Raw genomic sequence first — 13065 nt, 5'->3', positions numbered from 1 at the left:
AGCGCAAACATGTAGACCACGTTCGGTCCAGAAGACTATCCCCTCAAAAGATTCCCCGCCCCCGGAGCTCATTTCTACAGCCGCAGAGACCAGAGACAAGGGAAGGGAGTCCTCACAATCTTCCACTGGTGCCTCACTCGAAGCCTGCGCAGGTCGTTACAGAACCGAATGGAGATAGAGACGCTGACATGACGGAAGCAGCAGACTCTGACTCCGAGATGGAGACACAGGATGCATCAGAGGGGAATACTCGGGTCCAAGGGCCGTAGATGTACAACCGTTACGCCGTTCATCACGGAAGCGCCGGTCTCCGTCTCGTTACACGCCGCCTGATCCAGCGCCGCGTGCAAATGGCGTCCGGCCTGCGGCAAAACGAGTCCGACGCCCTCCTTCCCCAGGGTCTCCTTGGACTTTGGGGGGGGAGGGATGTTATAACCTGCCTGCTTACCATTGGCTGGGGACTAATGACAATCCCACAATCCTGTGGGAGTATGAGCTTCCCCAATGAGGGGCGGAGAAACCATTAGTAAACTCCAAGTATAAATAAAGCTGGCCAGTTTGGAAACAGCAGGACGGAGTGTGCAGCAAGGGAAGTTGCTGCTGTTGTTATATATATATGTTATTGTAAATAAATGTTATTACTTTGTATCCTTAAAACTCGTGCTGGATTCTTCGTGGCCCTCACAAAAGTCCCGTTTTTTATAACGGGGAGCTCCGCATGCCTGAACTCCCCATTGCAGCGAGAGATCGGGACGTCATTTTTAAATGGCCTCCCAACTTCCAAGGCTCCCAAAAGAATCCCCAACCTCCCACCACCCCAAAGAGAATATGGGAGGATCCCCCAGTCCCCCCCCCCCCAACAACAAAGCCGGGCAACCCCTGCCCGATCGCACACGTGCAAAAAATGTCAGCTTGGCACTCCCAACCTGGCAGTGCCCCTGCCAGCAGTGCCACCTTGGCAGTATCAGGCTGGCATGCAGGTGGCACTGTCAGGGTACCCAAATGGCACCGGCAGTGCCAGTGCACCACCCTGCCCAAAGGGCATGCAGCTGGGGGCTTCTGATCCTCTTGGAGACTCCCACGAGTGCCCTTCCATTTGGTCCCAGCATCAAATGGTGCTCGCCCGGGATCACTGAGCGAAAGCCTCAGGTACATCAGGAATGTGGACATTAGAGTGAGGCTAACTTACTCGCTCTGATATGCAGATTTCCCACAAAGTGAGATCTCGTAAGATTGCAGTAAATCTCGCGATGCGTTGTGAGCTGGGTAGATCCTGGGAGCGGGGTCTCACGGTTTTCAACGGCCACGCTGTGCCGCGCCAAGCTGCTTCTCTGGCGCAGCGTGGCTGGAGGATTGCGCCCTATATTTCTGGGGAAAAAAAGTCCTGCCTCCATCCCTCTCGCCCCTTCGTCAGAGCCAGCTTTCCTTTCTTCCCTGAGACCTTCCGCTACTCTCTGTAACAATTGGTTACCACAGTAATGTGTGTTTGTAGTTCTAGTTACATTTTTGTACTGCAGGAAGCAGATACGTCTATTCATTTACCGTGTATATCCGGGTGGTTTTGCAGGTCTCCGCACCATGGCTGTTCATTGCAGCTGCAACACCAAAGTCACTGATGACACAACTTCCACCTTCCTTTACCAGGACGTTGTGACTGGTTAGATCTCGGTGGACAATGACTGGTTTGTAAAAACCTGGAGAAGAGAATCATCTTTTTGTTACCATCACATTAGTTGGGAAGGATAGAGAGCTCTAAAGAAGAGTCATACAGACTCGAAACATTTATTCTGTTTCTCTCTCTACAGATGCTGCCACACCTGCTGGGTTTTTCCAGTATTTTCTGATTTATTGTAGATTTTCAGCATCTGCAGTATTTTGCTTTTATAGAACATACAGTGCGGAAGGAGGCCATTCGAGTCTTCACCGACCCACTAACTTCCACCCTATCCCCGTAACCCAATAACCCCTCCTAACCTTTTTGGTCACTAAGGGCAATTTAGCTTGGCCAATCCACCTAACCTGCACGTTTTTGGACTGTGGGAGGAAACCAGAGCACCCGGAGGAAACCCACGCACACACGGGGAGAACGTGCAGACTCCGCACAGACAGTGACCCAGCGGGGAATCGAACCTGGGACCCTGGCGCTGTGACCACTTGGGACCACTTGTGCTACCGTGCTGCCCGTGCTATATTAGGACAGAGAGCAGCTTGTTACAGGTTGTATTTGAGATAAGGAGATTTATTACATTCCCCTGGTAATGGAGCAAAGATACAGATCAGCTGTGATCACAGCATGCCTGAGGGGCTGAATCGCCTCATTCTGCTCCTGTATACAAGCTCAAAGAACCGAATGACATCCTCCTGTTCCTGTGTAACAGGTTCAGGGTGCTGTGTGGCCCCCCTTCATGCTCCTACAGACTTGAGGAGGCCACGGGTGAATGGTCTCCTCTTGTTCCTGGAGATTGAATGGCCTCTACCTATTGCTGTGTAATCGGTCCAAGGGACTGAATAGCCTCTTCCTCTTCTTGTGTACAGACTCAGGGAGAGGCTAAATGACCTCGCCTGTTCCTGCGAAACAGGTTTGAGGGGCTCCTCTTGTCCTTGTCTCCTGCTTACCTGTGTTAATAATAGTTTCTTAGATTTGGTTTTGTTTATGTGACTTTAACAGTTGTAGAAATTATGAACTCACCTCTGCACCAGTTCTCAGTGTGAAGGAAACTCAGGCCGGAGGTGAGAGTTTGTGCTAATTTCAATGTGTTTCTCCAGTTGCTGCTATGTTTTGTTAAGTAGCTGTACAGAGATCCCTGTTGGAATTAAACTCACTTTTATAAAATTCTGAAAGAACGTAGCCACTTTATTGTTCAGCGACTTGATTTGTCTCATCTTGCCCCCACGGAGACAAGCGGGAAGAAGTTACATTGAATCTCACAGAACAAAAACAGGCCTTTTGGCTCAGATTCTCCATCTCAGTGTTCCTACACCACATAAACCTCCTCCACCTCTAACTGATCTCACCGCCATCATCATATCCTTCTATTCTTTTCTCCCTCCTGTGTTTAATCCAATTTCCCCCTTAAATGAACATAAAAGGCGGGATTCTCCGGCCGCGTTGCCTGATAACCGGAGAATCCGGCCCGTTGTACAGGGCTCGCTCGTGGCGTTCTTGCGGCGGGCGGGAGAATCCAGCCCATACTATTCACCTCCACACACCTTATGGTATTGAGTTCCACATCCTCACCACTTTCTGGGTAAAGAGGTTTGTCCTGAATTCTCTGTTGGATTTATTAATGATTTTCTTGTATCGATGGCCCCTAGTTCTGTTCTCTCTACCCAAAAGTGGAAATATCTTCTCTCTGGCTGTCCTATCGAAATCCTTAATGTTAGAGATCTCAATTAGATCATTCCTCAGCCTTCTCTTTCCCAGAAAAAACAACCCAGCAGTCTTTACTGACAAGTATTATTTTTAAAAAAAATTTAGAGTACCCAATTCATTTTTTCCAATTAAGGGGCAATTTTAGCAAGGCCAATCCACCTACCCTGCACATCTTTGGGTTGTGGGGGCGAAACATGGGGAGAAGGTGCAAACTCCACACGAACAGTGACCCAGAGCCGGGATCGAACCCAGGACCTCGGCGCCGTGAGACTGCAGTGCTACCACTGCGCCACCGTGCTGCCCTACCGATAATTATAACTTCTCAATTGTGATATCGTCCTTGTAAATTATTTTTGCACCTTGTGCAGTGTGTCCATATCCTTTTTGAGCAAAGTGTTCCAAGTGTGATCTAACCAAGGAAATGGAAACTGGAACTGCGCAGAGTACTGCAGATATGTTTTCACCAAGGTATTTGGAGACCAGAACTGAGTAAGATGCTGCAAGTGTGGTCTAACCAAGGCATACAGTGCCCAGAACTGTGCACACGGTTCCAAATGTGGTCTAACCAAGGGATATGGAGACCAGAAGAGCTCTTTTCTCTCCTTACAGATGCTGCCAGATCTGCTGAGATTTTCCAGCATTTTCTCTTTTGGTTTCAGATTCCAGCATCCGCAGTAATTTGCTTTTATTTATATGGAGACCAGAACTATGAACAGCATTCCAACCAAGGTGTTTGAAGACCAGAAATGTGCACAGTGCTACAAGTGTGGCTTAATCAAGATTCTACACAAGTTTAACTTAACTTCATTGCTTTTTAAAACCCCAGAGCTTTATTTGATTATTTTTATGGCCTCAATGGTTTCTACCCCCTCAGCTTCTCTGTGGACTCCCTGTGTTGCTGTTAATGTGATTACCTGAGCATGGTATTCTGTTACGAGAAAGTAGTCCACAGTGTTACTGCTTTTCCTCTCCCCAGCATTGATAAACTTCACAATGTTTTCGTGTTCCATCAGAGGGAGAGAGTGAAAACTCCTTTCATTTGCAAAGTGCTGATGGTTGATGACAGAAAACAATTTAACAGCCACCTCTCTTTGTGCCTGTAACCCTTTCCAAACTGTCCCATACCTTCCATGGCCAATGACCTGTTCATCTCAAAAAGAGAGAATGCATTAATGTTACTGCAGCTCCATCAGAAATCAATTGACAGCAGCTATACATGGGCTACAGTGCAGGAAGTAGAGAAACACTGACCATTAAAATAAATCAGGATAAAATAACACCTCCTTCTTATACGCAACCCTCCCTTCTTATATGCAACCCTCCCTTCTTATACGCAATCCTCCCTTCTTATACGCAACCCTCCCTTCTTATACGCAACCCTCCCTTCTTATACGCAACCCTCCCTTCTTATACGCAACCCTCCCTTCTTATACGCAACCCTCCCTTCTTATACGCAACCCTCCCTTCTTATACGCAACCCTCCCTTCTTATACGCAACCCTCTCTTCTTATACGCAACCCTCCCCCTTTTCAACAACATAAAACCCATCACATTTCCACCTTTCCTCAGTCTTGATGAAGAGTCACATGGACTTGAACATAAGGCGGCCTTTACCCACCACCCCGCAGCCACCTGTTTCTCGGCGGGCAAGCGGCCCACCAGCGGGAACTACCGGTCCCATCATTGCCAATGGGATTCCCCGTTGACAACGCCCCTCGCCAGCGGGAACCCTGGCACCAGTATGCCCACACCCCCACCCACTTTCCCCCCTCCCAAGAAACCCCCTACGCACAGTGGTCCAGGATCTCAAACCCCTATTCGCAGAAAGACGGGAGTCAGACTTTGGCAGAAATTTAGGAGCAGCAAAGCTTAGCTCACAGCGAGTGACCATCACACTCCAGCTTTGTGTATTGACTGGCTGATAGTGCCGACACACGCCCATTACCCTGGAATGCCAGGGTACCACTCTGCCCACAGCTCGACCACCTGGGGGGTTCCGATGACCTCGGAGACCCCCCCTCCTTTCCCCAGGTGCCGTTATGCCTGGTCCACGTTTGGCTAGGTCTCTCAGGTGCAGGTGTTAGTTCCCGGGTCACAGGGAGGGCGAGATCCAGATTGCAATGTTTAAATCTTGCGAGGCGTTTCAAGCATTGCAAATCTCGTGCGAGGACTCTCGCGAGATTTAATGGTCTTGTCGTGTCACCGGGTCTGGCGTGACGCTGGCTATTTACGTGACGCGTCCAATGATCAGGAGGACGGGGAAAAGGTAAGACAATGGAATTAGATCATGATGCTCCTTTGGAGGGCTGGTGCCTGAAGGATGGGCCGAATGGCCTCCTTCTGCACCATAGCAATTCTGTAATTCTGTAAAGAATTCACTTTTATTTTTATTTTTCATTTTTCCAATCAAGGGCCAATTTAGCATGGCCAATCCACCTACACTTTCAGAAAGGTAACTCTCATCTCACTCACGTGCACTCGCTCATCTCACACACACACTCATTTATCTCACACACACACTCATCTCACATTCTCATCTCAAGCACACACACATATATCCTCTCTCACATACTCTCTCATCTCTCACACACTTATCTGACACACACACGCACTCTCATCTCACACACATACTCTCATCTGTCACACACACTCTTCTAACACAGACATACTCATCTCTCATACACATTCTCTCTCATCTCATGCACGCACACTCTCATCTCACACACTCATACACTCATTTCACAGTCTCATCTCATACACACATAGAACATAGAACAGTACAGCACAGAACAGGCCCTTCGGCCCTCGATGTTGTGCCGAGCATTGTCCGAAACCAAGATCAAGCTATCCCACTCCCTGTCATTCTGGTGTGCTCCATGTGCCTATCCAATAACCGCTTGAAAGTTCCTAAAGTGTCCGACTCCACTATCACAGCAGGCAGTCCATTCCACACTCTAACCACTCTCTGAGTAAAGAACCTACCTCGGACATCCCTCATATATCTTCCATCCTGAACCTTATAGTTATGCCTCCTTGTAACAGCTACATCCACCCGAGGAAATAGTCTCAGAACGTCCACTCTATCCCCCTTGTCATCTTATAAATCTCTCTACACACTGTCATGTCACACACATACACACACTCACTCTCTCTCTGTCTCTCGCTTTCATCTCACACACACATTCACCTCATCTTATCTCATCTCACACACTCACACACCAACATCTCGCACATACACACACACACCAACATCTCACATACACACACACGCACCAACATCTCACATACACACACACTCACTTGCTCTCATCTTGCACTCACTCTCATGACTCACTCATGCAGGGCAGCACGGTAGCACAAGTGATTAGCACTGTGGCTTCACAGCGCCAGGGTCCCAGGTTCGATTCCCCGCTGGGTCACTGTCTGTGCGGAGTTTGCACGTTCTCCCCGTGTCCGCGTGGGTTTCCTCCGGGTGCTCCGGTTTCCTCCCACAGTCCAAAGACGTGCAGGTTAGGTGGATTGGCCATGATAAATTACCCGTAGTGTCCATAAGGGTTGGGAGGGGTTATTGGGTTGCGGGGATAAGGTGGAAGTGAGGGATTAATGTGGGTCGGTGCAGACTCGATGGGCCGAATGGCCTCCTTCTGCACTGTATGTTCTATGTAATTCTATGTAATTCTCCTCTTTCTCTCTCATTCACTCACTCTCATCACAAACCTCATTTATTCTGATCTCTCATTCACTCTCAATTCTGTCTCGTTCACTCAGTCTCATCTCTCACTCACTCTGATCTCACTCACTCATCTCTCACTCACTCTGATCTCACTCACTCACTCTGATCTCTCACTCACTCTGATCTCACTCACTCATCTCTCACTCACTCTGATCTCACTCACTCACTCTGATCTCGCACTCACTCTGATCTCACTCACTCATCTCTCATTCACCCTGATCTCACTCACCCATCACTCACTCTGATCTCACTCTCTCATCTCTCTCACTCTGATCTCACTCACTCATCTCTCACTCACTCATCACTCACTCTGACCTCACTCACTCACATCTCTCACTAACTCTGATCTCACTCACTGATCACTCACTCTCCTCTCTCTCACTCATCTCTCATCTTTCACTCACTCACTCATCTCTCATCTTTCACTTTCATTTCTCATTCACTCACTATCACTCACTACCTGACTCTGATACCTCAGAGTTGCACTCACTCACTCGCTCTCATCTCTCATACATGCTCACCTCTCTTCAAAGCCCTACTGCTCTGTTCTTCCCCGTTCTCCCTCACAGGTCCGGCTCTTGCACCTCCTCATGATCCCAGCCCTCACTCCCCTTTGCAGGCCATGCCTCCCTACCCCCGCACTCTTACAGGTCATGTTCTTCCCAACCCCCTCATCTTTGCTCCATTGTCTGTGTTCACACTGATTGACACAATTTCAGTTTTATGCTGTTTCTACTATCTGATTGGACGAGCTGGAAATATGACAAAACTCATTGTATTGATCAGCCTGGCCTGCCAGAGACCCCTGGGAGGCTCCTGCGGAACCGGGAACTCTTGATGAAGGCAGTACATCCTAGACCCAAATCAGTCACTGTGTGAAGCTTTTCTCACATCACATACACTTCTTTTGCAAATCACATTAAAATCTGTTCCACCTCGTTCTTGATGATTTTACTAGTGGGAATAGTCTCTCCCAATTTATCCTGTCCAGCCCCCTCATGACTTTGAACGCCTCTATTAAATCTCCTGTTAGTCTTCTTTCAAAGGAGAATAGACCCAACGGGCGGAATTCTCCGTTAGCCGATGGCAAAATTGGGAAAGGCGAATGGGGGGAGAATCTGTTCCGACGTGAAATCGCGGCAGGCGCCGATGTAATGCGGCACGGTAGCACAGTGGTTAGCACTGTTGCTTCACAGCTCCAGGGTCCCTGGTTCGATTCTCGGCTTGGGTCACTGTCTGTGCGGAGTCTGCACGTTCTGCCCAGGTGGCACTGCCAGGGTGCTAGGTTGGCGGTGCCAAGCTGGAATGTTATGCGCGCCTGCGCGATCGGGCCGGGGTTGCCTGGCATGTGTGTTGGGGGGGGGGCAAGGGACTCTTCCATATTGTGTGCGGGCTGACGGGGGGTGGGGGAAGGTCGGGGATTCTTTTGGGGGCCTCAGAGATTGGGACACAGTTTAAAAATGGCATCCAGAACTCCCGCTACAATGCAAAGTTCCGTTGTGCGGAGCTCCCCATTGTAAAAAAAACGGGGCTGTGTGCGACCTCGGCTGCACGTTCCTTGTTTAGGCCCCTTATTCAATATGAGTCATGCTGAATAGCCATGTGTTTCTCGGCATTGCGAGTGACGGTAATCGCACAGCTAAACACCCACTCACTCATCACTCACCACTCACTCACTCTGATCTCACTCACTCTGATCTCACTCACTCTGATCTCACTCACTCTGATCTCACTCACTCTGATCTCACTCACTCATCACTCAATCACTCTGATCTCACTCACTCTGATCTCACTCACTCTGATCTCACTCACTCTGATCTCACTCACTCATCACTCACTCACTCTGATCTCACTCACTCTGATCTCACTCACTCATCACTCACTCACTCTGATCTCACTCACTCTGATCTCACTCACTCTGATCTCACTCACTCTGATCTCACTCACTCTGATTGCACTCACTCTGATCGCACTCACTCTGATATCACTCACTCTGATATCACTCACTCCGATATCATTCGCTCATCTCTCACTCACTCTGATCTCACTCACTCTGATCTCACTCACTCAATCTCAAAACATTTCGCTCAGGGACTTTGTTCCCTTTTGGGAAGATCATGCCCTAAGTGTCATTGAATAGCGGGGAACTCACCGGCAGAACCAGCGGGAAAGTCGCCGGCAGAACCAGCGGGGAACTCGCCGGCAGAACCAGCGGGAAAGTCGCCAGCAGAACCAGCGGGGAACTCACCGGCAGAACCAGCGGGGAACTCACCGGCAGAGCCAGCGGAGAACTCACCGGCAGAACCAGCGGGAACTCGCCGGCAGAGCCAGCGGGGAACTCGCCGGCAGAGCCAGCGGGGAACTCACCGGCAGAACCAGCGGGAACTCGCCGGCAGAACCAGCGGGGAACTCACCGGCAGAACCAGCGGGGAACTCCCCGGCAGAACCAGCGGGGAACTCACCGGCAGAACCAGCGGGGAACTCACCGGCAGAGCCAGCGGGGAACTCGCCGGCAGAGCCAGCGGGGAACTCACCGGCAGAGCCAGCGGGGAACTCACCGGCAGAGCCAGCGGGGAACTCACCGGCAGAACCAGCGGGAAAGTCGCCGGCAGAACCAGCGGGGAACTCACCGGCAGAACCAGCGGAGAACTCGCCGGCAGAACCAGCGGGGAACTCACCGGCAGAACCAGCGGTGAACTCACCGGCAGAACCAGCGGTGAACTCGCCGGCAGAACCAGCGGGAACTCGCCGGCAGAACCAGCGGTGAACTCACCGGCAGAACCAGCGGGAACTCACCGGCAGAACCAGCGGGAACTCGCCGGCAGAACCAGCGGTGAACTCGCCGGCAGAACCAGCGGGGAACTCGCCGGCAGAACCAGCGGTGAACTCACCGGCAGAACCAGCGGGGAACTCCCCGGCAGAACCAGCGGGGAACTCACCGGCAGAACCAGCGGGGAACTCACCGGCAGAACCAGCGGTGAACTCACCGGCAGAACCAGCGGGGAACTCGCCGGCAGAACCAGCGGGGAACTCACCGGCAGAACCAGCGGGGAACTCGCCGGCAGAACCAGCGGGGAACTCACCGGCAGAACCAGCGGTGAACTCACCGGCAGAACCAGCGGTGAACTCACCGGCAGAACCAGCGGGGAACTCACCGGCAGAACCAGCGGGGAACTCACCGGCAGAACCAGCGGGGAACCCGCCGGCAGAACCAGCGGGGAACTCGCCGGCAGAGCCAGCGGAGAACTCGCCGGCAGAACCAGCGGGAACTCGCCGGCAGAGCCAGCGGGAACTCACCGGCAGAACCAGCGGGAACTCGCCGGCAGAGCCAGCGGGAAAGTCACCGGCAGAACCAGCGGGGAACTCGCCGGCAGAACCAGCAGGAACTCGCCGGCAGAGCCAGCGGGAAACACGCCGGCAGAACCAGCAGGAACTCGCCGGCAGAGCCAGCGGGAAACACGCCGGCAGAACCAGCGGGAACTCACCGGCAGAACCAGCGGGAAACACGCCGGCAGAACCAGCGGGAAACACGCCGGCAGAACCAGCGGGAACTCGCCGGCAGAACCAGCGGGAACTCGCCGGCAGAACCAGCGGGGAACTCGCCGGCAGAACCAGCGGGGAACTCGCCGGCAGAACCAGCGGGGAACTCGCCGGCAGAACCAGCGGGGAACTCGCCGGCAGAACCAGCGGGAAACACGCCGGCAGAACCAGCGGGAACTCGCCGGCAGAACCAGCGGGGAACTCGCCGGCAGAACCAGCGGGGAACTCGCCGGCAGAACCAGCGGGAACTCGCCGGCAGAACCAGCGGGAACTCGCCGGCAGAACCAGCGGGGAACTCGCCGGCAGAGCCAGTGGGAAACTCGCCGGCAGAGCCAGCGGGAAACACGCCGGTAGAACCAGCGGGGAACTCGCCGGCAGAACCAGCGGGGAACTCACCGGCCGACACAAATTAACTTAGAAATTTGGGGGGAGAATCGCGCCCACTATGTCCCCTTTAGAAATCTATGCTGTCCCTTCCTAATCAACCCACGTCTTTCCATTTGATGGCTAATTCTACCCCGAATAATTCTTTCTTGTAGTGTGTCCACCACTGATATTAATTGCTGGGGTTATTCTTTCAATCTTTTTTGTGGCTTAGTAAGTAGCTTGGGTCTCAAACTTTGTTCACTTTAAACAAAAATTTGGGTGTCTGGTACAGGCTTGTAACGCCAAGTATTCAGGCTCATTAAACCCAGATGGACATAGACTCCACTAGAATGAACCCCCGTCTAAAGCGTGCAGCAGATAAATGTTATTCTTACCTCAGTGAGCTCAATTGTCAACAGATTTCCCTTTTCAGTGAGTGGGGCAGTTGAGTGAGAGGAGAAAGATCCCTTTAGCTGCTTTCGGACTGGAATACAGAGAGAGGGAGCATGGATACTGTGATTGATTTCAACAATAAAAACAGAAACTTCCGGAAAATCTCAGTAGGTCTGGCAGCATCTGTGGAGAGGGAATAGAGTTAATGGCCACGATTTAGCAATCGCTCTAGCCAGCGGGATCTTCCTCTGATGATGCAATCAGGTTCACGAGCCTGATTTGCAAACATTAAAATATAATTAGCGGGCCTAACACCGCTCCGTCCATCTTCAACGTATCTTCCCACCCAGCTGGTGTGATATCATGCCCCCCCCGCCTGGAGAGGGATGAAAGACATTCTTGACGAAGGAATTGATGGCGATGAGAGAGGCGATAAAAGTGGAGCTTCAGGTGGCGGTCAAGGTGACAGTGACGGAGGCATTGGTCGCCATGGTCACTAAAACGTCAGATGACACTGGAGCTTGACGACTCTCTGCGAGCTCTCTCACACAGATCCTCTTCCTATATCTCTTATAACCGTATTAACATTTAAAATTTAATTTTAACAGAAATACTATCTCTAACCTTTCTCTTTTATGTTCCTCCGACGTCCATGGGTCGGCCCAGATGACCTGACCCGGCCCAGCAGGACTCCTCCAAGATTCCGACCCTGGCCTCGACCTGGAAGTGGATGAGGTCCAACCTGGAAGTCCAATCCCGATACGACCCCACCCAGCTCTTGGAGCACCCGAACTGGCCTGGGAAGCGACGCCAGATCCCGGGCCGCCAGAATGCCTGATCCGGCCCCCAACCCGGAGAGGCCCACCCCAGTGCCTTGACTTACCGGCAGATGGAGGAAAGGAGGAGAACCCATGTGGAGGCCCGACCAGGCCTACTCCAAGCTCCCTATCAGACCACCAATGCTGGAACCGAACACGGGACCCGGCCCAACCTGACCCAGGAAGACCCTGCCTGCGACCCAAAACCGGACTAAAGATCCCCAAAATGGCCGAGGCCCCACATGAGGATCCGAATGTGCCAAAAGGTAGGCATGTACTCACGGAACCCCCAGGGCCCGACCGGATTGTAAACATGCCCCTCTGGCAACCCCAAAATCAAAACCAGCGCCTGGGACCCTGCCAGACGCAACACTGAAATGAAAACCAGCGTCCCTGACCTCGTCAGATGCAACCACTTACCTTCTGCAAGATCAGACGTCTCCCATCAGTTTTCAGGACCATTTAGAAGCAGCCGCTGACCGAGGAAGCGAGACTAAAACAACGCAGTTTCAAGTCTCCTCTCCCCAGCAAACTCCTGGCAAACGTCCATGCGATCGTAAACAGGCTGGACGAACTTAACACTAGACTTACCTCTCACAGGGAAGTAAGAGACTGCTGTGTGCTCTGTTTCACAGAGACATGGCTCACCCCTGCCTCACCGGACTGTGCCATACAACCTGACGGCTTTTCAATACACTGGATGGACCGCAGGGCGTCATCGGGCAGAGCGAAGGGTGGAGGGGTTTGCCTCCTCATCAACTCCTCCTGGTGCTTGGATGAGGCGATCCTGGCGACCTGCTGCTCCCCAAAACTGGAATACCCGACTGTGAAGTGCCGCCCAT

At 51.9% G+C, this 13065-nt stretch overlaps 1 protein-coding gene across 3 annotated transcripts in view; it reads right to left on the bottom strand.

Moving 5' to 3' along the window:
* LOC140398710 (bone morphogenetic protein receptor type-2-like) overlaps positions 1 to 13065 on the bottom strand; it is a 111780-nt gene that overhangs the window by 38324 nt on the left and 60391 nt on the right. For all 3 annotated transcript variants that reach the window (XM_072487728.1, XM_072487731.1, XM_072487730.1), the window contains 4 exons: positions 11408 to 11496; positions 4288 to 4515; positions 2690 to 2804; positions 1543 to 1694 (listed from right to left, as the gene is read on the bottom strand). In XM_072487728.1, the coding sequence (XP_072343829.1) occupies positions 1543 to 1694; positions 2690 to 2804; positions 4288 to 4515; positions 11408 to 11496 (584 nt within the window). The remainder of the gene's footprint in view (positions 1 to 1542; positions 1695 to 2689; positions 2805 to 4287; positions 4516 to 11407; positions 11497 to 13065) is intronic.

This window comes from Scyliorhinus torazame, chromosome 21 (genome assembly GCF_047496885.1).
Source record: "Scyliorhinus torazame isolate Kashiwa2021f chromosome 21, sScyTor2.1, whole genome shotgun sequence".
NCBI classification, from domain to species: domain Eukaryota; kingdom Metazoa; phylum Chordata; class Chondrichthyes; order Carcharhiniformes; family Scyliorhinidae; genus Scyliorhinus; species Scyliorhinus torazame.
The sequence above is the reverse complement of the archived record's forward strand: the minus strand, read 5'-3'. Positions and strand labels throughout refer to the sequence as shown.